At 36.6% G+C, this 27,416-nt stretch overlaps 1 protein-coding gene across 1 annotated transcript in view; it reads right to left on the minus strand.

Annotated features, from left to right (window-relative positions):
* LOC145665945 (lachesin-like) overlaps nt 1-27,416 on the minus strand; it is a 580,434-nt gene that overhangs the window by 26,704 nt on the left and 526,314 nt on the right. Inside the window, exons 6-7 of the mRNA XM_081733050.1 lie at nt 13,758-13,886; nt 11,053-11,191 (exon numbers count right to left, since the gene is read on the minus strand). Of these exons, the coding sequence (XP_081589176.1) occupies nt 11,053-11,191; nt 13,758-13,886 (268 nt within the window). The remainder of the gene's footprint in view (nt 1-11,052; nt 11,192-13,757; nt 13,887-27,416) is intronic.

Here is a 27,416-nt window from a genome sequence, read left to right on the forward strand (position 1 = left end):
TAGTGGTACAACCATATTTCATCTATGGTTACTATTCGTAAGCGAAATTGATCAGCATTACGGTCAAATTGGAAGAATACTTCTCTTAATGCCGTTACCCTTTTATTCTCCTGACATATATTTTGGGAACCCATTATGCCGAGAACTTGCGCATACCCAAGCCATTCTGAATTATGCTACCGACGAGTTCCAAAGAAATGCCCAGAATCCCTGACACAAGTTTTGCTGAGAAGGTAAAAACTGAGAAAGCGGGGTGCAGACCTCAGACTATAATAAATATAAATAGCTTAAATTATTTTTGTCACACAAAAACTGGGGTGGCCTAGGCCCTCCGGCCCCGGGCTATATCCACCACTGGCTGAAATGCTGCAATTTTCAAGAATAATGTCACAAATTGCATCTATGATTCCAGGAAGAGTCATTGCTTTTAATCATCCTGGATGTAAAGCATAATTTGTTGAGAAATTGCTACGTTTATACTAAGCCAATTACTTCTTCAACACTATATATAACGGAGGAGAGTCCCGTGGTGTTTCACTGATTTCCTAATTAATTTACTTCGGTGACTTTCCTTGGTGGAACAAAAATGTTATAACAGTAATGATCCGGATGTTCGTGAAATTATCTGTTTGGGCACACACAATCACTTCAGAGGCCTGAGAAACAATAAGAATTTCATTATTAATATGAAAATTTATATTTGTACATACAGAGATATGTTTTTCTAAAGTACGGTTTCATTTTTCTACCTAGTACCTACACTCCTTCTGGATTGGACTACGACATTTTCAGCAGCTCCTCGTAAATTCTCTCTCTGGCTCTCTCTCTCTCTCTACACACACACACACACACACACACACACACACACACACACACACATATATATATATATATATATATATATATATATATATATATATATAGAGAGAGAGAGAGAGAGAGAGAGAGAGCGAGAGAGAGAGAGGGAGAGAGAGAGAGATACGTAGCATATAGACGAATGTGTTACTTGTAGCATACGCGAAAGTAATTCAATTTATGTTTAGGCTTCAAAAGTTTCATTGAAAAATATTTCATGTGCACACGTTACTTATTTGTTAGTTACAAATTTTATTTGAAATAAGTTTAATTTATAATCATATAGATCTAACATAAAAACAGCAACGAAATACACAATGTAATGTAAAACAAGTCAAACGTAATAAATATGTCATTTTTGGTATGGCAAATAGCCGCCCCCCGAAAATGTATCTACCCCTCCTTTGCCCTCCTAAGAACTTAAAGATGGCGTCGTCACTGTTTAACAATATAGTATGGAGTTCTTGCATACTATTCATTGTTGGCGGAAAAATTTCTTCTTTTACTTTCTTTTCTCCACATCAAAGGATTGCACCGGAAAGTTTACAGAAATGAAAATAAGCTCTTCATTCTTGCATTGTTATGTTCTTAATGATTTTGCATTGTAAATATTGGCTTTAAAAATATTAACACAGTATGTTAAACTTTCAGTTAAAGAGAATTTTCCAAGAATTGTGCTATATATTTTAAATTATGCTTTATGCTTTATTTTCTAAAATTATGCTTTTAAAACTAGTTTCCCAATGTGAGTGCATTTTGGCGTTCACCCAGTGTCGTGACCATAGTGCTCTCAAACGGGTTGGGTTGACCCGACCCGACCCGACCCGACTCGGATCGGGTCGGGTCAGTCGGGTCAGCTCGGGTCGGGTTGTCGGGTCGGGTCAATCGGGTCAGCTCGGGTCCGGTTGTCGGGTCGGGTCAATCGGGTCAGCTCGGGTCGGGTAGTCGGGTCGGGTTATTCGGGTCGGGTTGTCGGGTCGGGTCAACCGGGCCAGCTCGGGTCGGGTTATCGGGTCAAGTCAATCAGATCGGATCACGGTTCGGGTCAGTCGGGTCGGGTCGGGTCAGTCAATTCGGGTCACGGGTCGGGTCGGGTCGGTCTTCAACCCGACCCGACCCGTTGAGAGCACTACTATGAGGTCTACCCAGCCTCTCTAAAACGGGTAGGGGCAAGCTGAGAAATAAGGCCGTTGGTGAGTGGTGATGGCTAAATCAATTTCAGTGTTAAAAATAGGTGGATACCTTCATGAGATTCTCTCTTACGTGGTTACTCCTCAATTATATCACTCACCCTCAAAGTCCATGTGTGAGGTTGAGTGGTTTGAGATGGTTTGACGACGACAGGTAGTGAGGTTGAGAGATTGTGAGGATACGTGAGGGCGAAAAAGTAAGTAAGGTTAAGAGATGGTGAGGGTTCGTGAGGATGAGGGCTTGGGTGGCCATGAGGTTGAGGTTTGCTGAAGCCGAGAGGATAAGAGTGAATGAGGTTGAGGAGAAGTAAAGGGTCGTGAGGCTGAGGACGAGTAAGGTTGAATGGAGGTGGAGTTCGTGAGATTAAAGACGAGTGACATTGAGATTGATTGAAGTTTGGAGAAAGTGTCCAGCTGTGGTGCTGAAGAAGCAAAAGTGTAGAAATTTATCTCCACTTTAGTCCCCCACTTTTTCCTATAAATGTTATTGGAAATACTAGCATTTCCATGAATTTAAGATAGAAGTCATTTTTTTGAGACCTCTACTAGTCCGGATTGCTAATGCCACAGCCACTCTGGAATACTGCTTTTCATGAGATCAACGAAGCCAAGCAGTGCCAGATATGATAGTTCCGGTGACAGAAACGGTGGGTGACAGTTCGTACTTCCACACTCGTATTCCACTGATTCTTTTATCATCATTCACTTGCTTTAATTATCCATCTCCTTTAGCCTAAGAGCATAATTGTGGGACATTAAACTTAAATTGCTAAACTTATACACCTATACATTATTATTGCTGATTGTAAAGCAAATATACTAATAAACTAATACCATTTGATATACTAAATTATACTGAACTGAACGTATGATGAGTTGTATGAACACGGTGGCTCAGTGGTACAGCGCGGGATTCCTGGTTCTATTCCCGGCTAAATAAATTTGTGGTGCACAACATCCTGATTGTGGGTTTTCTGGGAACTTCTGTTTCCTCCTACTTTCTCATTCCACCACTTCTTCCATCACCATTCACTTGTGTTAATCGTCTCCCTTAGCCTAAAGGGCATAATCGAGGGATGTTAAACTTAAAAAAAAATGATTTCATTTGTATGATACCAATGTCGGATCTGCGCACTATCCTGAGACTTTGCGAACAGTCTGAGTACATGTGCAAAGTAAATGCATAAGAAGCATTGTTAATACATGCTTCAAGTTTTCACATCCTCTTATGAAACCCAACTCACAGTAGTGTAATGTGGGTTGCCTATATATGTTACTGTTAAATTTGCCCACTATTATTGTCCAAAATATGCAGACAGCTAAATTTTTTGTATTTTCGTATTATAAGTAGGGAATGTAGGTTAATGCAAAAGGACTTTGTTTCGATTATCTCATTCAAGAGTTTATGTTCTGTACTTTCCTGATGATACTGGCAGCAAAGCCAGTGATACTAGCAATAGACTAAAAGTAATTAAATAATATTGAAGTTAGAGCCCACTCAAATCTCTGTTCGTTCGAAGTCTTTATAGTAAGCATACCTAGGATCTTTCTTTTAAAATCAACGTATGCTATGAATATGCATCGGAATTCTTATAGAACGACTTTATAAGCCTTTCAATACGTTAACAGGCAAGGAAAAAAGTGATGAAGGCCAACGGAAAATTATTTTTAGATAAGGATCCAAGAATAGGATTCATCTCCACACTTACCGCTATACCGAAACATACCACTTTTCCACTATTGATTCCCATAGACCAAAAGCAGTAAGAAATGGCGAGGAAATGCTTTCTGGCTTGTTTATTTGATGTGGATTCCATGTCATAATAATAGTCTCAATTTTTACTATTACCCCTCCTCTACCAAAACTGGTAGTGTTTGATTCACTATTTTTTATTTCAATATTATGAAATCTGCTGTAGCTTCACAATGTGAAATAAAGCGGATTGGTTATGAATTACGCAGGAATGTTGTAGAGATGTTCAAAAATTAGAAATTTGACAGCGCTAACTATATATTATAAAGCCTCGATTTCTCTTGTGTTAGAATACTGTACGTCTATTTGGTCTAAGAAATATCCTGTCCCACGCATATTTCCAAGCTAGACACTACTCGAAAATTCTTCTTAGTCATTGTTCGTAAACAGAGTTTCGTATCTACGTACATCAAGTAACAAAACTATTATAAAAACTATTGATGTAGTATTATATAGTGCCAGTTGCAAACAAGCTGACATTTAGTTTCTCCATAAAATAGTACATGAAAAATTAAACTTTTCCTCTCTACTTCCTACACCTAATTTCAGAGAACCCACTTGTAAAACACAGAATATGAGTCTACTCTACGTTCCGAAACCTAAACTTGCAAGAGTCGAAAACACCCTTGTGTACAGGCTTCCACTACTGAATTCAACAAACTTCCACTATAGATAGCCTTTATCCTTGAAAGGATTTGTTGATATTCATTGTGCAAAATGAAGTTATTAATATTGTTATGTAAATATTTGTTGATGTTTTCTTTGATATTCTGTTCTTTTTGCATTACTTATTGATACTTGTTTCTTATTGATTGTTTTGTTATTACTGCTGCTACATGTTTCAGTGTAAAACGGCCAACATGCTGCATCTGGAACTTTACACATAAATAAATAAGTACGTTTAGGATTTAATAAAAATAGTTGTAACCCTTTAATCGTATATTCCGTCCAAAGGCTCAAAACACTTACTCAAGGATTTTATTTTATTTTTTCTATAAAAAAAGGAGTGGAAACACTTAGCAAACAATTCATTTAATGGGATTTTGCAGACACAGTCTGACATACTGTCTAGAACGGTGATATATTTTTTTATTGACTTTAAATTCTATTAACTATAATTAAAATACATTGCCTGGAGTCTCTTAAAAGTAGTCTCTTAAAACGGAACATTCCACAGTAGTATCAATCGCCAAATCATATTCTAACAGGAAATCTATAATGGAAGAGTTAGACTCGAAAACATTGCATACGTAAGGAGTTAAAATAAATCGAAAAGAATCTATGCACAGCATTTAATACCTTTAAGTACTACGCATGTTTTTTTTTTTTTTTTTTTTTGTCACATTACTACTACGCGGAGTCTGTCAGACTCCGAACAATATATTGCGGAAAAACTACCGACACGTTGTTAATTTTCGCATATATACTCAATATAACCAAGAAGGTAGTGGAAGCGACAATTTGGAGAGGCAGTAGAACGGAAAGTTACGGTGAACGCGGAGTCCGACAGACTCCGCGTAGTACTTACGGGTTAAAACATGTTTATCATGGATATCCATGACCTATCCCTTACATTTTTCAGATGTTTTTAGTTTAACGTCCCATGGTTATGCTCCGATGTAATGATGGTCATGAAGAAAATGGTCAAATTAAGCAAATGGAAGAAACCCAGGACTTTCGACCTCAAATGCGCTGTTCCGAATGGCAAATGCTCTTTAATTCCTTTTAATTTAAAACTCACACTTTTCTCCTCCTTCGAAATTTTTATTGATACAACTTGAGTCATGACTTTGTGGACACCCGTGTTTGAATTAAATGAACATTTTAGTTTATTTCCTTATAGGTCAGTAGTCCTCTTGAATAAAATAATATAAACTGACATACCATGAATCATTATGGTGACATTTAACATTTTTATTCAGCCTCAACACCTACGTTGACTTAAGTAGTTTAAGAATTGTGTTGAACTTCACGTTAAACAACTTACAGCATCCCGTGTACGCCACCTGAAGGAGTTTGATTTGTATGGTGTGGTAATTTCTCAATTACCGTATTTTATGGACTATAAGACACACTTTTTTCTTCTAAAAATTGTCTCCAAAACTCAGGTGCGTTTTATACTCGAAATTAATATAAAAATGCCCAGTGTTTGATTAAAAATTCCCGCCAGTCTCAAAAATGGCCGTATATTCGATGGCGCGGGAAACTTATCTCTATCTGGCAACATTAGGTTTAACTAGCAGCAGCAGTGCACCGATGCGATGAACATGAGTTGCGGGGATTCACAAGCTTGCTAACACTGGCTAATAAAAATGGTAAAAATTTTACGGTATTTTTTAAAAAAATGATTAAAAATTAATAGCGTCTTCTATTCCGTAAAATACGGTAATATTGAAATTGGAAGTGGTGGTAGATTTGTACCACTTTCGGTTTTTGTAGAAAGATAAGAGTAGAGAATGGATATACTGTTGAGAGGCTTAATTGATTGCAAAAGACTGCTTGTCGCTATATATAAAAGTTTTTACTCTATAGCTCAGAGGCGGCTCGTCATAAGGGACACGATGGGTCCGGCCCTCCAATCGTTTTGTATTAACATAGAAAAATGTATGTATCTTAAGTTATCCTGCTAGCATTGTTGCTATAATTTCCATCTGAACCAAAACAGTAGTTCTGACTCCTTCAAATCAGTTTTCCATGCACTATACTAGTTACGCTTATGGGCACGCTATTCACACGGTCAATACAAAATAAAGGGAAAAAGGGGTTGAGCTGTTTCAGTGTGGACTTAGTATCGTTTTGCATTAACTCGTGTGGGGAACAACTTGAAAACACAGTTTGAATATAGGTGCCATGGGACAAGAATCGTAGACCCTCATAACATGGTTGCACCCGACCCTTCCGAACAAAAGGTTTGAAGCTTGTTTGTCGCCAAAATTCACTTTGTCTGTAGAGGTTGTTGATTAGAAAGTATTACGCACGTTTACAATAGTGAATCCTCAGACATTTTCCACTTTTAAACATTCCTTCCCGGAAAATGACTTAACAGTTGTATCCCGTTCCTATCCGATGCTGAACAAAGAAAAGATCCAATCCGAACTATCGGCCGCACACAACAATGATATTCTTTGCGCAATTAATAACACCAGTGATTTATTACTATTTTTGCGTGACAATGACGTAACAGATACATTTTCTGAGGTGTCAAAACCGGTAGCTACAGTAGAATCAGAACGTTGTTTCAGTACATTAAAAAGGGTGAAGACTTGTCTAAGGAATTTGACGAGAGAAGACAGACTCAATGCACTAATATTGGTGTCTACATACAAAGGCTATATTACCAAAATAAAGGAATTCAACACCAAAGAAATCGAGAAATTCTCCATCCTTAAGCATAGAAGAAGAAGAGCAAATCGACTTTTTAAAGCAATTCACTTAACAATCAAACAATAACAATACCTTAGTGGTAGTAGTAGTAGAAGTAGTAGTAGTAATCGTAGTAGCAGTGGTAGAAGTAACCATCAAGTATTTGTCTTGAGGCTTGGCACACCCTACGAACCGCCACTGTGTATAATGATCAGTGTTAAAACCGGAAGTTGTTGATATCTGTCAATCAAAAATGAAATTAGATCTTTCAATTTTACGTCTCATACTTATGCCTTTACGTTAAAAAGACGGCGATGATGAGAATAAATAAAATAGTGGAATGAAGAAAATGGAAGGATAATCTCGAGAAAACCCATGTACACGGTGTTTGTCCACTACAAAGCTCACTTGGCGCGAGATGGGATCCAATAATGATCCCTACGCACCAGAGGTGAACACTCTACCACCCGACACTTCCGCTTTGAATAGATGGTTACGATTAAAAAAAAAAAAAAAAGCTTCTTGCTATTTCTTGTCGTTCAAGCTCTATGCAGGCCCGTATCCAAGGGGGGTCTAGGGGGACCGGACCTCCTAAATGTTAGCTGGCCCCCCTAAAATTTACACGGTAGGTTTGGAAATGAACTATAATATGGTGATGAACAATATTATGGTTGAATCGCCCCCCCCCCTAACGTCTACTGCCTCCCTACATTTTTGGGCTGGCTACCGACCTGGCTCTATGTAAATTAATGTTGAAACCGGATGTTGTCGTGGATGTCTATCACTAGAGAATTAAGGTTCACGGTTTTAGTAGAGAAGTTAAGGATAAAGATGAAGTGTATTCATAGGACACTTAAGCGATTGTAGAAAACCGCTTTTTGCTGTCTGTGATCATTTTTGCTCTATCGTGATCAACATTAAAAACAAAAATGATTTATTATCAACCACTTTCGGCTAAAATATCTCCTCCATCAAATCGCTCGATTTCTATCTTTTGCACAGAGAAAAATCCGTTCTCCGAACAGCGGTATATTGTATAAATATACGGTATCCTCTTCTTACTATAGAAATCAGTACGGAGCATACGTTATCCGTATGCTACATAGGCCCTTAGATGTTACATCATGTCGTTACAGGTTGTCTGACATCTAACAGTTTTCCGCATATCACATGCACATACTTATGTTACCTTCGTCAGCTATATGTTATATACGTCCATTTGTATGTGAGATCCTGACTGCCTACATTGTTTCATACAGAAAGTACGTATAGATGGAAAACTTATACAGAAAATATTATAAAACATGCGTTTTCAGTTATACGTCTGCTGTACGTTAAGTCCAAAAACTACAGGAATTACGCATCTAACCTACCTTTTTAAGTACGCCACCTACAATTTTTTTTCTCAGTGTGGCCTCATACATTCTGCCCAAAGTTGATATATACAGTATATACATAAAAATCGAACAACTTGTTCGAGTTGAGCACATTTAAGAAAAAAGGAGTGTTGAATATCTTTGAATACGACTGTACACTTTATCAACATAAAAGTTTGCTACAGAATATTTATACGTATACATATACAGGGTGTTTCATAACAACCGACAACGTTTAGGAGATGATTCCTGACACCCAAAATGAGACAAAAGGTATAGACCCAGTTCGGTGCAGATACCCGGCATTTCATAGTTATAGACTTTTGAAAACAAAAAAAGTTTAAATGCGCATAGCTCCAATACTATGGGACATACCGTAGTCGAATCAAAACTTCATGTAGAAATTAATATGTACGCTATCCAAAAATATATGTTTCAGAACAATATACTCATGCAACAATTTTTATGGAGGAAGTTCGGCTACGGGCATGTAATTTGAAGTACTCACCAACTACTTTTATAAAAATTGTTGCGGACACACGATTCTAAAACATGGATATTTGGATAGGGGACAAACTAGTTCCTAAGCGAAGTTTTGACCCAACTAAGGTAGGTCCTATTGTATTGGAGATATGGACCTTTAAAATTAATTTTTTTCATGTTTTCGGCAGTGTATAACTCCGAAATGACGGATTTCTGCACCTTAAGTTAGTCTATACTTTTTGACTTATTTCGGTGTCAATAATCATCTCCCAAACGTTGTCGGCGTTGTTTTGAAACACCCTATATATAAAGAGTTACCCAATTGCGGAAGAAATCGCCTTTCATTGATTTTTAAATCAAATCTTCATTGTAAGTACACACTGTACTTACTTAACATCTAACCCAAAATTTACTTTTAACAGGTTTGTTACATCTATTTGCCCCAAATTCTTCTTTTAAATAGCAATTAGTTTTTTTTGGAGGGGGGCAAAAATTTGAGTAAGTCGAAACCCACACTTTGATGATCAGTAACTCAAACGAAAAAGGTCTGTACAATAAAGTATTTGTTATGCTTACTAAGTAAGACAGCTCTACCTCTTTGCCAACTTTAGTCAAGAAAGATAATTCCTGTGTATACGAAATACAATTTTTAGTTCAAACCCCAATTTTGATGATCCATAACTCGACGAACCAAGGTCTATACATGAAAATATTTCACATGCATACATAGAAGGCCTACCTTCATGCCAAGCTTGGTTAAGATAAGATCCGTTTATTTCTGTACTTCATCTACGATATATACACTAACTGGCGAAAAAATATTGTGATCAGCCGCTACTTTTTGAACGAAGTCGTTGGACTTACACCAAACCACAAGACATAGTGCGGCCGCACCTCATTAAAGGTGTTGGATATCATGGACTATCGTGGTGGGTACAACAAGATAGGGTTAAAACTGTGGCACAATTAACAGCAGACTCTAACAGTGGACAAAACACTAGTTTGTCTGCACATGCGGTTCGCCGTACAATGTTAGATATGGGCTTACGTGTCCCATAAGTGTACTAATGTTAACCGCACGTCATCGTCGATAACGACGGGAATACACACATGTTCATCGTCATTGGCACATTTCATAGTCCGATGGATCACGATACTGCTTTCAACAACATCGATGGTCGGGTGAGAAACCGTCGTTTTGCAGGAGAACAGCTGCTCGAATCGTTCATAGTAGGATTGTGACAGTGATGCTAACTCCCTTATGATTTGAGGACGATCACATGGTCATCTATGGTCATTATGGGCATCCCGACAACTCCTAGCTATCGGCAGGTTTTACTGATGAGGTATACCCACTCATATTGGCCATATTTCCAGCTGGGAATGGCATCTTTCAGCAGGACAATACTCCTTGTCACAAGACCAATGTTGTGCTACAGTGATTCGCGTAGCACAGTGATGAATTCAATTGCAATAATACCGCCAAACTCAAACGATCTTTACCCAATTGGACATTTTGGAATGTCATTGAACGTCAGATCCAAGGCCATCGCGGAGTTTGCAGGAATTGAGCAGCGATTAAGTGACTTATGTGTATATATGTAGGTGCCATGCCTGCAGCCACCTACCAAGGCCTCATTATTTACATGCCAAACTACATTGCTACTGTGTTGCGAGCCAAAAATGGACATACCAGATATTGGATACGTGATCGTAATATTTTGGCTGGTCAGTGTATTGTCCTTTTGAATTTGCTTAAAAAGAAAAATCAAGTGTAGGACGACCATAGATAATCTAGATGAACGACGGTTTTTTGTACAGTGAAATAAAATTACAAGCATTTTATAGAATTTCGTACAAATGGTACTATTCTAAAAGAAACTAAAAGAAATATTACTTGAGAAACACAATATGATTCCAACTAGCCCAATGTGTATATTCCATCAAATACTTAAAACCTGAATACCACTGCCCAAATAACCGTCATCGATCTGGCTTATCCTCTTATAATAGAAATTAATGGTTTACTTACCCGTCGAGGAGCATTTCCCCCCGGTTTTTCACCCAGTAATTAATGGTGTTGGGGAAGGCTTCTACGTAGCACTCCAAATGGACGTCGGTGCCCAAAGGCGCTCCCAACAGTTGGTTCGGAACTTTAATCACAGGAGCAACTGTGGAAAAGACACAAATCGAAATTACATTTGATTCATTCGCATTTAAAAAAAAATACTGCATAAGAACTGTTAATTAATTAACATTAACTATATCCTTGCTTACCTATAATAATAAAGCATACTCTCCAATTAACATTGTAACGAATAATGTCATATTTTGCAACATGTACAGGCATATTATACCGCAATGTAGCTGAATGCTTAGTGCATGGTACCGGATTCGATTCCCGTTGTGAGTTCCGTTAAACCAGCATCGTGAGGAGCTTCGAGGAGTTGACTTGACTTGACTTGATTTTGAGTTTAACGTCCCGTTCAGCAGCGAGGCTATATGAGACGTGGACCTACTGATTAACGTGGAATCCGAACCACATGAGCTCCCGCCGGGAATCGAACCCGGGCCTCCCACGCCAAAGGTGCGTACGCTAACCGCTTAGCCACGGAGCAGCTCACTTCGAGGAGTTGCTTAAATAAATATGTAGTTAACTTTGGTCAAGATAGCGCTAAAAAAAATACCATTGCAATTCTGTGGACTGAACACTAACCACCCAACTAAAACCCATAGCGAAGGGAATATTAGAGTACACAACTATTCCTCGGAATTCTCAACTTTACATAGTATAAAGTGAAATTTTATGTCATTCTTAAGTCCCCGTTAACTTTTTAAAAAAATTTTTCATGGTAGCTTGGTACCTTGAGTCTCATCATATGATACTAATGCATCTATTAAAGTTTATATTATTAAACTTCAAACTTTAATGAAGAAATAATGTTTTTCCTTTCCTATTAGGTATAATAGCTTAGGGGTAGAATGCTAACCTCTGGTGCGAGATGTCCTTGATTCGATTCCAAGTCATGTGAGTTTGTGGTGAACAACAACTTGCTCGTGGGTTTCTATATGAAAAAATATTTACAATATGAAAAAATATTTAATTACCGTATTTTGAAGAAAAGTAAGAATAAATCAAGAATCACAGAATATCGGCCATTTGATAGGAAAGAACAAGGTTAAATAGTTTGTAGGAATAGTTTGTAAAGGTATTAGAGTAATGTTGAACGACATAAATGTTTTAGTAAAAAGATTAATAGTGTTAGAAATACTCGTAACTCTACTAAAAATAAAAGCCATGGGAGGAAAAATAATTTTTAGATATAATCTAGTTTTTTTTTTTAAATCGATGGAATGTAAACTCTGACGAAAACAAAAATACAGATTTACAAATGTAGAGAGACTGTCAGCAAATATTTTGAAAACCAGTATTACATGTGCGAAGAAAATTGCAGTTTGTTCACAACTGGTAGTTATCAGAATGCAACAAATTCAAAATACACAGATTTTACAGTATTTGAATCATCGGAAATATCTTCGGACCAAGAGCAACCTGAGAATATTGTTCCATTGATGTGAATGTTTTTTTCTTCGAGATAACTACTTTATTTCATGAGTTTCGTGATTTTTTCCAATATTTCCAAGTATCTTGTGGATCTCTTGATCATCTTTTAGCCAGCTCCGGGGCTCCGCGGAGTACACTTTGAGAAACTCTGCTCTCATGAATCCAAATTTCTTAGAAACGCAGAGCCATAAATCACGCAGATCAAATATTCACCTAATAGCACATGATTCTCTTTAAAACAAAAGTCATGCGCTCAATGTTAACTTAATCATAATACGAAACTTGTGGATGAATTGTATTTAAATATCTATTGCCATACAATAGTAACTATGACTCTGGATCATTTCGCTTTTTTTACCGACAGTGGCGACACCATACATAGCAGTGGAAAACCTTTTTCTTCCTTCAGTGTCACCTGCATTGGTCTCATTTCTTCGGCGATTACTTACATTCAGGAATATTTAAGATTTGCCTACATGTGGAAGTCTATGCATTTTGAAGTTTCATTTCATGCTGTGTCGTATTATTTTATTTACATTCCATTATTATTACCATTATTACAATGGTGTTGAACTCTGGTTGTAAATAGGACTGAAAACATCATTTAATACACCGTGTTTCAAAAAGAATGACCTGATTATGGACGGTAATAATTACGGAACATGGGGATGTTCCAGCTAGAAAATGAGTGTTGTTTGAATGGGCGTGGCCTAGAGTTTCAGATAATTGCCGTTAGATGTCAGTCAGGGCGTATTCTCAGTTTGCAGTCAGTCAGAAGTAAGAAGGCGCCCACTCAACAGAAGGCGTTTTATGTGCTGTAGTTTGCAAAGACTGAGCCACCTGCACCCGAAAACATTCGTCGTTGGTATCGCCACTTTGAAGAGACAGGATGCTAGTGCAAAGGTGAGAGTCCAGGTCGGCCTTGCACTTCCGATGAAATTATGGAAACAGTGGGAATGGTGGTGCTACTGCTGGTGGACATCTAGAGCATTTGTAATAGCATAGCTAAAATTGGAAGATTTTGTGAGTGTTTTGCAATTTATCCTATGTTTGTAGTATATTTTTATAAGTATATATGAACTTTTATGACCAGGTCATTCTTTTTGAAACACCCTGCATGCTTAAATGTTAAAGTATATGGACTAGATATAGCTAAAGACAATTTTACTTACAATTAATGTTTAACGTTATCCTCTTGCTGACGGCTGGAGGAACTTCATTAGAAGCTATACAAAGATAAGCACCCATTTGTTTCCGGTCTAATTTGACTAGATGAAGGCTCTCTCCACCAAAAGTATCCACTGAAATAGAATGAACGAAATAAAGAATAAACGTTATGCAAAAAGATCAAAGGTTTGAGATAATATGTTATTATTTATTATTATTATGTTATTATTAATGTTATTATTCATCTACGTCTTGTAGTTGAGGGAAGAGAGTGGAAGGGCACTCACAGCTCTTATTTTTTTCTCGTTTTTGAAAATATTAAGGAAACTAAAGAATAATACTGCAGAATGTTGTTCGCTGTATATTCGACCATTTCTGATTCGGTTCTGCCACCTGGCGTATCATGATAGAACTATGAATTGGCTAGTGGGAGCAGTGTTTTGTCTGATCTTGTAGGTGCGTGAGTTTTGGTAGTGAGTGTTATCAAATGGCGCCAAAAATCAATCGGTATTGGAAGGATTACATAATGACCCCTTTCCATGCTAAGTTTTCGTACATGTCTATTGTGAAACAGTGTCGAGAGAATGGGTTAAGACCCGGGATAACTACTGTGAAAGCTATCGTGGCCCGTTACGCACAAGAGGCTACCCTTGCGAAACATTCACCAGTAGGGCTCCAAGCAAAGTGACAGCAGAAGCTCTCAAGTTGAATCAATTGATTGTCGTGCCAAGAAAATTTCCCGACGCAACGTGATATGGAGCACAGATTGCATCTCGCACTGTCAACTGTGAACGAAAGAATCAGCGCCTCAGATTGATGATCCATAGGGATAAGGTTTCGAGTCATACCGCCAGAACATCACTACGTTTTCATCAGGAAATACCAGAAGAATTAGAAATTCGTGTCATTCCGTTTGAAGACATTCCTATGAAAACCCTAGATGCCAGTTCAACGGTTTTTTATGCATTTGAATTGTTAAAACGACGCCTTCAACATCGCCGCCCACGCAGTCTGGACGGTCTATGGAAAGCGTGCAGGGAGGAGTGGTCAGAATTCTCATGCCGCCTGATAATTGACAATACTGATGGTCTACTAGAACATGAATGGTGGTAGCGGCGTGGTATCTCTTAAAGCAAGTGCTGGTCAAAATGGTCGGACATAAAGCGAACAACCTTCTGTGTTACGGTGCCCCGAATGAATGGTACTTACGAAATGTGGGAATGTTACTTACGGGTCTCTTATGGTTGTAACACATTATTAATACAAGATCTCATGGATACCATAATTTGAGGATAAAAGGGCTGTAACTTCGACGTAAAGAAACGAATAAATGGGTTTAGGTAAAGGAAAATTTGCTGTAGCTAATGTATTATTTTGGGTAGTCATTTTGGTTGCAATCTTGAACTCTGAGTACGAATCTTGGCTAAGCATCACGGGTGCATATTGTCTCTGGGTCGATTTGTTGAGTCATCCGGCGATTCTCGTGATTGGCGGATTCTCTGTAATCATTGCAGGATCGAGTCCAGGCTTCTGTGAGACGAGTGACTTCTTCTGACTCGAGACTACTTGCTCTTTGAAGATGGTTCTCCTTTCATTAGACTTCATCAGAGATTAACTTGGATATTCTGCAATGAAGAACCTTAGCTACGTAGGACTCTTACAGCCTTTGGTTTTCTCTTCGTACAGTGTTTCGTCTGACATTCGGTTTATTCTCTCTCGAAATTTTCTAATCAGAAGATTAAAAGAAAACAGCGAGAACTTTATGTTTAGTGTATTGATTATGTCTACCTTTAATGTCAAATCATCACTCCTTTGGCATGTATAAGAGGGTAGTCTTCTATTCGTCGCAAAATTATGCAGTAGGCGAATTAAGTGTTTTAGTAAGCAACCGTAAACAAGGAGGACAATGAGCAAGAATGAGAGAATATAGGAAATTTTATTTCAACTAATACACCGTCCGACAATTAAGAAATGAGACTGATTTTATTGTGACCAAAGATAATGAAATAATACCTATTTAATATTCAAAGTATATCCCTCCTGCGTCAGTATAGCGAGTGGCATGATCACGCAAGAAGTAGAATGATCTCTGCAACTCAGTTTGTAGCACGTTCCGTAATGCCGTTGTCACAGCTGCTTGGATGTCTTCAATATTGTTAAAAAGTCTTCCGTTTGATGGTAACTTCAGTTTGTGGAACAGAAAATAGTCGCTGGGGGACATATTTGGAGAATAGGGGGAGAGCTGCAGAACACACATTTGTTCTTTGATCAAGTATTCCTGAACAAGTACTACCCAGTGAGTGGGTGTATTGTCATGGGTAAGGAACTAGCTACCTGGGACTGAGTATTCAGGTCAAACACGACGAATTTTCTTTACGAAACACTCCAAAACACTTAAAACTGGGTATTCAGTGTATAACCCTCTGGTACAAATGCACAATGAATGATACCCTTACTGTCGTAGAAACACAGGAGCATTGTCTTCACTTTTGACTTCTAAAGTCAAAGTTTCTCGGTATCCCCACATTCCCATACAGTCTCCGCATCAAATCAACAGTCTCTTTGGAGCTTTTGCCCAGTTTAACACATAATTCGATAGTTGCTCTCTGCTCCATGCTGCTAGCGTGATAAGGGCCTCCCAGTGAGTGCTGGTAATGTTTCCCGTCATGCTTCGCGTGCGACAGTGCGGTGTTATCAGATTGTAGAGGAGGGATTACTCTTTGGAAAGCACATATTATTTTATGGATTGTATTCACTGTTTCGTCAAAATAAAATTAATCTCATTACTTAATTGTCGAACGGTATAGTTGAAGATAGTTGAAGATGTAGAGTGTGAGTTAACTTCCCATTGCATACAGAGATATTCTTAATAACCGCGTGTAATAATACTAAAATTTCTCTGCGTAATTATTAGTATTTAGAAAATATTACTTACCAGGATAGCATCCCAACTGTAAAATGGGTTTTCCACAATTTGAAAGAAGGTTTAAATAGCTCTTATAACGATATAACATATCTCAAAGTTGTAGGGGCTAATGTACATAAATAATGAAGTTAAGGTACAATAAAGATTAAAAAATAAGTGAATCCTCACAAGGTAAAATTTTAAGATAAATTCAAATAACTTCAAACGTATTTACTTAATTTATAACCAATTCTAGTATAGATTATACATATCATTGAGACTATTCAAATGGATTTTCACCAAAACTGTATACAATGCAGTGTTACCAACTCGGTGTGCACTTCTTATTTTGAAATGGTATTGCATCATGTTATTACGTGTATAAGTTGATTGCATAACGATATATAAATGTCTAATACAAAGCGATGATGTAACTTTATGAGTTATTTGAAGATATAGATTGTTACACTTTGGATGAATAGATATAGAAAAGTATATAGTTTCTGAATAAAATCGCAAACGGTATTTGTAAAGTAAACTATACTAACCTCAAGTACAAAAATATGCACAGGGACTCAACAGTGTTGTCAGAAAAATGAAATGAAATCTTAGAGTTTTACGTCCTACGGTTATGCCGGCTAGACTAAAGGAGACGGTGATGACGAGTGAAATGGTGAAATAAATAAAGTGAGAGGAAACGGGAGAACCCAAGGAAACCTACGCACACGGTGTTTGTCCACCTCAAAGTTTACTTGACGCGAGATAGGATCGAACCAGGGACCCCATGCACCAAAGGCGAACGCTTTACCACTAAACCACAGCGGCTCCACAGTGTTGTCAGAATATAACATTATTTTTCAATACTTTTGTAAAGCATATTCCCAACGGAAAAGTTCTAAATTAATACGACACATTTCTTATATCAAAATATACAAATTATTATTATTATTATTATTATTATTATTATTATTATTATTATTATTATTATTATTATTATTATTATTATTATTATTATTATTAAATATTCTGCCTTTTGGCAGGTTCTGGGACAAACGAGTGTTTTTTTTTAAATTTTAAGTTTGAGCCTATAAATGTTTCTTCCACGAATTCATTATGATTCTATGATTTGTAAGATTAAATGTTTTGGTATGACAAATGTGTTGCATTAGTTTGAAAACTATTCCGTTTGGAACATTCATTACAAAGAATAAAAAGTGAAAACCGAGTTGGTAACACTAGATTACATACAACACAGCTTCGATGATAATGTTTTTGGATAGCTTGTATAATGTTATTGGAATTTCTTATAGATCATTTAAAAACTTTTGAAGTTATTTGAATTTATCTTTAAAATTTAACTATTGTGTGGGTTAAGTTTTCTCAATTTTTTTTATTGTGTCATAACTTCAATATTTACACCCATTGGCACCTACAACTTTGGGATATGTTATGTCTTTATATGGGTTATATATTATTTTTAGTTTATGCAAAACCCACTTTACAGTTGGGAAGCATTCCTGGTTAGTGAATTATGAAATTTATAGAACTATAATGTAAGTTCGTCTTTCTAGTTAAAAAATGCTAGTAGCTACTGTATGTGACACTATAAGCTTCTGAGCGAGCGAAAGGAAGCTTTTACTGGCTGACATACACTTTGTGTGTGTGTAATGGACACGCTGGCTTACTCGTAGAGCCATTATCTCTGGTGCTTGGGTTACCTGGTTCGATCCCCGACCATTTGTGGTGGACAACATCGTGTTCGTGGGTTTTTCTTCAGATACTCTGGTTTCCTCCCTCATTTTCATTGTACCAATTCTTCCATCATGGTTCCCTAGACGAAACGTGATACATGTTTTCGTTAAGATTTAGCAACTATTCGTATTGCTCGATAATGGAGTCGACCAAACAAATGGTGTACATTTCCTTCCCCAGTTAAGAGAGAAATATTCCAAAGCCAACTTATATATATACAAATAAAAACACTACGGAGTTTTCATAAAATGATGGCATATGTTATAACCAGGACCGTAACTTGTGGCGGGGCCAAGGGGCAACTGCAACCCCGCTAGGAAACCTCCCCGCCGTTCAAGGGGAGCCCATTTTCAGACAAAATTTTCTTACTTCATATTTGATACGAATATGAAATTATAAATGAAGCATCAATCAGGTTCACTACATTACATAACCAAAACAGCATACAAAAGATCAATAAAACAAAAATGAGCCGTGGGCCTATTTCAGTGAAAAAAAAATGTCTACTGTTAGAGGCCCTTAAAATTATAATAACTCACATGGCTTTGAGATTTGTCAATATTGTCCTCTTAATTAATTTGTCATGTATGGAACGGGCCCAGGGGTAACTAAGGCCCTGCAGACCTTGCCGTGCGGGAGGACTCTCAGGCTCCAGAAGGCGCGTAAAGATCAAGAGAAAGATGAAAAGAGGGGGCCCAAGAACTAGAAAAGGAACTTTTCTAGAGGGCCCAAATCCGCGTATTAATGCTTGCTCCCCCCGAAAGAAATCTAAGTTATGGCGATGGTTATAACTGAGGTTGAATTTTTTTTTACATTAAAATCGGTCAAGATAACGGAGTAACTCAGTTATCTCAATTTTTTGAAATCACTTCTTTATATCGACGTAACATATGCAATTGTGTGTGTATGTGTATGCTTTAGGATCGCTTTCATAAAAATATTTGTGTAAAAGCTTGGAATATTTTCTTTGAAATTTGCTAATTAGGCCTATTACTTGGAGTTAAATTACTTAGATGATAAGGAATTATACAGGGTGGTCCAAAAGTAGGTATACACGCCTGCATTGATCAAGTATAACATTCTAATTTATGGTTTTATTTGCTTTGGTTTTTCCAAGCTTAAGGTATAAGTAAATGGACATTAAGAACAAGTAATAAAGAAACCAAGTCTACTTGATGGATAATAATAAGAATATAAAATGCAATGACCTGATCAGCACAGTGCTTTTGGGCCACCCTGTAGAGTGTAAATTAAATCTCACCTTAGAAGATTGAATAATGATACATACGTTTTGGTTTGAAAATTTTATTTAAAATTATAATATTTCCATGAAATTTAGTATATGTATTTTATCAAGGTATAGTTGGGTTTATGCTCATACTCGCTCTTTAGTATTATTTTGAAATGCTATGAAAGTCAAATATTAATATTACAATTTCTTTTTTTAATTTCCTAGAAATCCCAAAATACTACTTCATAAACTAACCAATGTTTTTGAGATAATGTTCACTCTTACGCTGTTACGACGACGTAATACGTCAGAATACGTCGACGATAGACACCATTTCACCAAATTTACAATAATAACGATAGATTATAATTGATGGACGGTGATAATTACTTTACTTAAATGCAATCGAAAAAGCAAACAAAAAACTGATAGTCAAGTACAAGAACGTGCGTAGGAATTTATTTCGAGAGAGGAGTTCAAATTCAATATAAGGAAAAATTATATTAAAATTTGATAAAATTAGACAAAATTAACAGAAAAGTAGGGATTTCTTGGGAAGGGGTGTTCAGACCATCCATGCATACGTCCCTATTCAAGTAAATAACACTTGACGACAGTGTTTTTGTTACAGACGCACTGACACCTTTCTCTTATAGATTTTGATGTGCTGAATTCAAATCCGTTATTAGCTTTTCCCCATCGAGCTCCAGTTACTCTAAAACTGAGCCCGGTAGAAAGAAACTGAAAACAAATTTGAAATCAGCGCAAAAAATTCAAGCAACAAGGAAACAGTAAATCTCCATTCTATAGTCTTTTCGTTTTCTCTAGTCTTTCTGTTTTTTCGCAATACCTGTCATTGAAATATTCAATATTACATGAGTACAATGACTGACAATATAAGCAACAAACATAGCCCCTCTTCATTCGTTTTAACCAAACTAAATAAAATATGTCCCTCTGTTTTCGAAGACAATGAACCTTTACAGCTACCCGATCTCCAAGTGTCTTACGAAGGCCCTCAGTATTTATTGCAAACAGAACTTAATAAACCGAAGCGACCAACGTTCAATGCTGTGCACATTAATGCGCAGAGCCTTGTCAGACATTATACTGAGTTCGAAGTTATTTTTCATTCCGAAGAGCAGTTTATAATTTATTGTTATCGAAGCAGGGTTGAATGGACACGGAGACAGAAGAGCCAATAGATAAGCTTGTCATAAAGATATGAAACTCAACATTTATTATATATTGTCACATATATGTACTTTCGTGTAGCACTATATTATATTTGTGTGTGTGGGGGGGGGGTGTTCGTGTGTGTATTCAAGTGACTGTCTGTTTCTTGTGTTTTTTTACTTTTTAACTTTTTTTCTTTTGCTATTGTTAGCTATATTCTTTCATTTTTCAATTTTGTGTCATGTTTAGGTGGTAGATAAGGCTACATATAGCCTTAACCTCGACATGTAAAATAAGTCGAAATAAATAAATAAGGAACAAATTTTAATTCTCTTGTAACAAACACAATGTTCAAATTTGTTCTCTAGTGTAATAATTCACTTTTTTTGAGAAGATATATACAAGAAAATGCAATGAAATTTTTTAGTTTAACGCCCATCGCTTATGTCCTTTAGGTGAAGGGAGAAGATGATTAAATCAAGTGAATTATGATGAAAGAATTGGTGGAATGAGAGTGTAAAAGGAAATGCGAATAACATGGTATAATACAATAACCCGAGAACGATATTTTCCACTACAAATTTATTTGACCGGGGTTTGAACCAGGAGCCCCACGCACAAGATGTAAGCGTTCTTCCACTGAGCTACCGTGGCCTCTGTATATACAAAAATGTCTACTGTGTATTGCATATGAAAACAAAGGATTCAATAAAATATGTACAATCCTAAAATATGTGTGTATTATTCAATTATACAGATTTAATATATGAATTTTCTCTCGATATGCAACCACCTCCCCGTGGTGAGTTCTGGCGAAAAGTTGCACAAAGAAAATCGTTTTATATCAAGAGCTATGCCTAAAATCATCGTTAACGTGGCATTCCAAACAAAATCTGGACATTAATTCCAACAACTGAGCTAATATGGCTGTACTTTGACTCATAAACATTTTAAAATTATTTACTGGCATTGCTACAAGTTTCTTTTAATAAAATAATTATAATAGCCATCAGGTTACTCTAAAAACGAACCACAAGTAGCTTTTCTGTCATTGGTGTTGTGCGTGTTGCCTAACCAAACACTTAAAAAGTTTAAGTCCGTTGAGGGCTGTCTAAAAAAACAAAAAACAAACAAACAAAAAAAATCAGTAAGGTCGGTGCCACTAATGACACCTTTTCCGCACTAGCCGTCATCGAATTTCCAACAAAAGTGCAAAACGCTCTACACTAATCCCTACACGTTAATAGCAGGTTTCGTCTTCTATAACCTCGGCGTTGAATAGGAACGCAAAATATAAAAAAATAAATAAATTCAAACTCCAAAGCACGATCTTCAAGAAAGAAAGAAAAGAAATAAACGGAAAAGTCGAACTAGTAATACAAAATATATAGAATATAAAGACAAAACAATGAATACATCCTAATCTATATGAATAAAAATTTGCTATTTTGTGTGTGTTGTTGTTGTTGTTGAAGAAAATATGAAGTCATTCTGAAAAAAATATGAAAAGAAACTAAGAAATTAAGAAGCAATATATATTCATAACAAAAGACTGGCATTGTAGAATTGTTTCTGTTGAATCTTTCTACGATTTTGTTCACTTTGTTTTGAGATATCTCTTTTCATCAAAATTTCCCTCTGTTTCTCTGACCTCATATATTCAATGTTTCAAACACATTTTTATAAATGAGACTTACTTCTCATCAACCACCCACCGCCAACGAGAGAGAGAGAGAAAAATGAACTTTTTAATTTATTTTCATTTTTTGCCTACTAAACATACTGAAACCACTAATGAGCTGTGTATCCCTAGGCAAAGTTGCTTCTCAATTCTGGATAGAGAGAAACCGTCAAAAGTTGGAGAAACTCGGGCTAATTGATTTATAAACTATCCCCAGGGTCATGGAGCATTTTCTGCCTATCCTTGCTTCCTTTCAAACTATTGCATTTTCCAGGGTACATATACAAAACTTCTTTCGGCTTTGTACGTTAGTAAGTATGTGTGTGTGAGAGAGAGTCTCATAGGATGGTTTTAGTATTGCCTTTACAAACGAATGACAATGAATAACTCCATACAGAATATATATGTATAAAGCTTTGAGCTTTGGGATATACTCGCTTTCTGAGTATTAAATGTGCAAATGATTTTTCCGTACCATGTTCTCTCTCTCTCTCTTTATATATATATATATATATATATATATATATATATATATATATATATATATATATATATATATATATATATATATACTTTAGCAGATGAGTTAGTGTTCCTTATCTTTTTGTCCCAGAAGAAAGAAGGAAGAAACACTGTTAAAAATCACACAAGAAAGGAAGCTTTATCAGTAAACTTATTTTTTACTAAAAAATTTAAACAAAGGAATGGTAACAATATAATATCCCAAAAATTCCTTCCTAAAGAATTTTCAGCTATAGTGTTTAGGTTACCATTTCATGACATAAATCTCAAAGTTTTTATACATATACGATATGGAAGGCGCAGTGGCTCATTTCTGCTACGGGGTTCCCTGCTTCGATCTCAGATCATGGGACTTCGTGATGGAAAATATCATGACTGTGGACTCTCTCTCTCGATTCTCTCGTTTACTTCGACATTTTCATTCCATAAATTCTTCATAATCATTCACTTTGATTAGTCATGAGAGTCTTTTAACATACAGGACTTAATTGTGGAACGTAAAACTACCTAGGTATATATACAGATCGGATGTTCTAAAAATGACTCCCACAGACCGCAGAGCACCATTCTACAGATCAAAATAAAGCAAAAAATATATATCTAATTGTATACCTTTCGGGTCCTCGTCTGGAGACGCGAATTGCACTATGTGACAACGTCACAGCTAAGGAACCATGGACTAGATCTATCAATCCATCAAGTAGTTACATCGATTCTTTCCAGATGGTAGCCGAAGTCAATAAATATTGACATTATCACCACTAACTAACGTAACAATCAATGTAACTGCTTAATGGACGTTGAGCAACGCTAATGATTGCACGTTAATCTACGACGTTGTCAGATATTTTTTTTTTAATTTTTCGTAGCGGGTAAAGGAGATCCCTAGTGTTATAGAGCATTCTCAATTTATTTGACTTGAAGAATTGTGCTCCGTTCTCCGTGGGAGCCATTTTTAGAACAGCCAATATGTAACATATTCTACAATACAAAAGGATTATTATTATTTATTTAATTTTATTTTACTGTTTTATGTGTATAAATGTACATGAAGTAACAAGTAATTACACAGTCAGACACACACACACAAAATAAAAGTTTTCTATTCCGGATCCCAATGTATAGATTCCATGTATTTTGTTATAAAGAATCCAAATTCCGAAACTCCAGGACGATCGACCGTTATTGCCAACAGCTAACGGCAGAAGATTCTGATCAACGCATGGAGTTTGAAGAAACAATGCTTGTATGATATGTTGACTGGTCCCAGTTTGTTTCATAATATCCAATGTGGAATTGCAACACTTGTGTCTATGTGAATTTAGTAAAGTTGTATCATCCGACTATGTAATATAAAACTTGCACCATTAAAATCGATAAATTTGTACTGAAGTTACTAAATGTTTTTAATAGGTAGTCATTGTTCATCGGGTCTGCGATTTTCAAAAAGTAAGCGATTTCTAGTATTTCCTCTTAAAATGCAGGAAAAGTGAAGATAATTGAACTGCTCTTACTTCCAGATACAATTATGTGCTCTAGTATACATGGTGTCTATGTCGTCATTTCTATGGCCAGTCTCCTGTTATGTGGTGTGTAGTCCGTATTGGATTGGCTTGTGTTGTTGAGAACCTATAAGGCATCTGAAGCTCTCGCAATATATATATATATATATATATATATATATATATATATATATATATATATATATATTTATAATGTCCGATCAAGCATGCATTGGAGAAGCAAAATGATAAGGGCCAAAAAAATGAAGAGCGCAGGGAGTTCGATAAAATTTTGTGAAAAGCAAGTGCCCCCAGAGCCCCATCTAAGTGTCTTTGGAACCCACTGGGCACCAAATGCCCTAAACAACGTTAAGCAAATGACACCAAAGTTGTTTGCCGTATTGTTGTGTTGAATCCAGGGCCGCTCCTGAGGAGGGTTCTGGGAACGACTTGAAAAACTTTAAATGGTAACATGGATCGAGTGATACCTCATTTGATACATTTTGGAAAGCGAAAGAACTTTGCCAGAAAACAACTATCAATATATGAAACTTGCAAAGTATACGCCAACAATGTATCCTGTTTCAAATAAGCTTGCCGGATTTGTAGTAGAAAACGACATTGTGTTCTACGAACGTAGTAAAGGCAGCTTGGTTCAAGTGTCAACAAGGTTGACGTAAAAGGAACGGAGAATGTTAAGTTGAACTCACTCTAAAATGAGAAAACGAGTGACTTCTGGTGAATATTTACTCGTATCTGCATTACTGTTGCCACAACTTGTGATTAGACTTTGGGAGAATTGTGTTGTGCCAGGCGTATGAATACTATGAAGTATTACAGTGAGAATTAATGGAAAAGTGATAAATGCAGCATGACTATCAGTGGTTTGTTCTCGTTGAACAATGTTGTTTAACAGGTACGTCATCGTAGCTATCCCATAGCTTAGCTATTTGTAAGGGTGGTAGAGGGTTGTAGTAGAGGTCGCAGCGAAAGTGTACCCAGTGTAGTTGTGTGTAGATATTGTAGTTGAATACTTTGCATGTGAAAGAATCGAACACAGTAGCAAGCAGCACGGATTTTCTAAGAGTATTGTGGTGAAGAGCATTACAAGCAAGACAACAGACACATGATTGCTTCAATATTGCAAAGCAATTCTGTGTATACTACTAGTATAAGTGTACGAACAAGATAATTACTGTGTTTGATCACTGTATCTACATGTTGTTAGTGTTACGTGAATGTAGACGAAAGTCTCAAGATGCAGCATAGATGTATGGAGCCGTGTACCCACAACGCCCACAATCTCACAACCTTCTCATATGTAAAACTTTTGCGTTTGGAGAGACGTTTGCGGCAACATGATAGTATCGTCAGAAGACAGGGTTCAGGTCATTACTCCTCTGCAATATTTCATATTTATATCCTAACACAAACCTAATCCAGTGAGTTCTTCCACCATTTTGTATCCATTCAAGAAGTATGCTTATATCTGACATATACTGGGGCGAGTAGGGGTAATTCCTCCACTTAATATTTTTTGAAGAAAATCTCCCCACTAGAGTACGTTTGTTTTATCTTGGCACACTTCCGTCCTAAAGGATTGATCTGTCTTCAACGCGTTGTTGCCATGCTACGGTTGAGAGTTACAATACGCTAGGAAACACAGCGAAACGACTCACAAATCACTGTAACACACTTGTTTGCGTGTAGCGACTAAGCACTTTAACTATCCGCCAAATAACAATGATCTCATTTGATGGACTGGCTGATAACTAACGTCACCTACACGACAGAACCAATAAGACGTCTATTGAATTAAAACGTTCACGTGAGTGCTAGCAGAAATACTTTAAAGGCCAACCAAGTGCATTGGCGTTAAGTGTGGCAAGATAAAACAAATGCACTCTAATAACTGACTCTAGAATTAATAAAATGATGCATCGCCAGAAGTACTCAAAATTTAATTAATTTGAGAACATATATTTAAAAATGTAATTACTGGCTGAACTAGTGTGTAGAGAGATCCCTGATCTTGCCTAGTTTAAAAATTATGTATGTTCGAGTATGTGAACTCTCTATGTTGAGATATTCCAATGTGAATAGTTTTCTTTTACATAATTGTTGTCTCCCCCAACTCAGGCCCGTATCCAGGGAGGTCTAGGGGAACCGATCCCCTTAAATTTTTACTAGCCCTCCTGAACTTTTCACGGTAGGCTTGCAAATGAACTATAATATGGTTGGGTCGGACTCCTACCTTCTACCTAACTTCCACCTCCTCCCTACAGTTTTGGGCTGGCTACGGGCCTGCTCCAATTCGACTGTTGTTCATTCGTACCCTGATTTGACTTCATGAATAGTATACATCAGTTCGTCAATATTTCTTTACAGCACTATCTAAGGAAAGAAAGAAAACAGGTTTTTCTTATTGACGGGTCAGCAACAGTTTGATATTAATGATTAAGGGGTAACAAAAGTAATTCTACAACTTTCTGATAGGCGTTGTTAGTTATATAGTGAAGTAATACGTATCAACCACGCTGTAAGAAAAAAAAGACAAAGGACGCTTTGCCACCAGTACATTATCAACACGCAATAATAAATTATGTCCAACATTGTCGCTTTTTCTGATACACGTAAGTGCAAACATTTCATCATTGTGTTAACGCGTTTCCTTGGCAACAGACTCCATTTCATTCCCCCATCCTCATCTCCTGCAATTGTGGCCAATACATCTTTCCTCTTTATCTAATGTCTCCGAGAGTCGAATAAAGCTTCATTCATGACGACATGCACTTATATATATATATATATATATATATATATATATATATATATATATATATATATATATATATATATATATATATATATATATATATATATATGGTGTGAGAT

Source organism: Thermobia domestica, chromosome 12 (genome assembly GCF_964235325.1).
Source record: "Thermobia domestica chromosome 12, izTheDome1.hap1.1, whole genome shotgun sequence".
Classification (NCBI taxonomy): Eukaryota; Metazoa; Arthropoda; class Insecta; order Zygentoma; family Lepismatidae; genus Thermobia; species Thermobia domestica.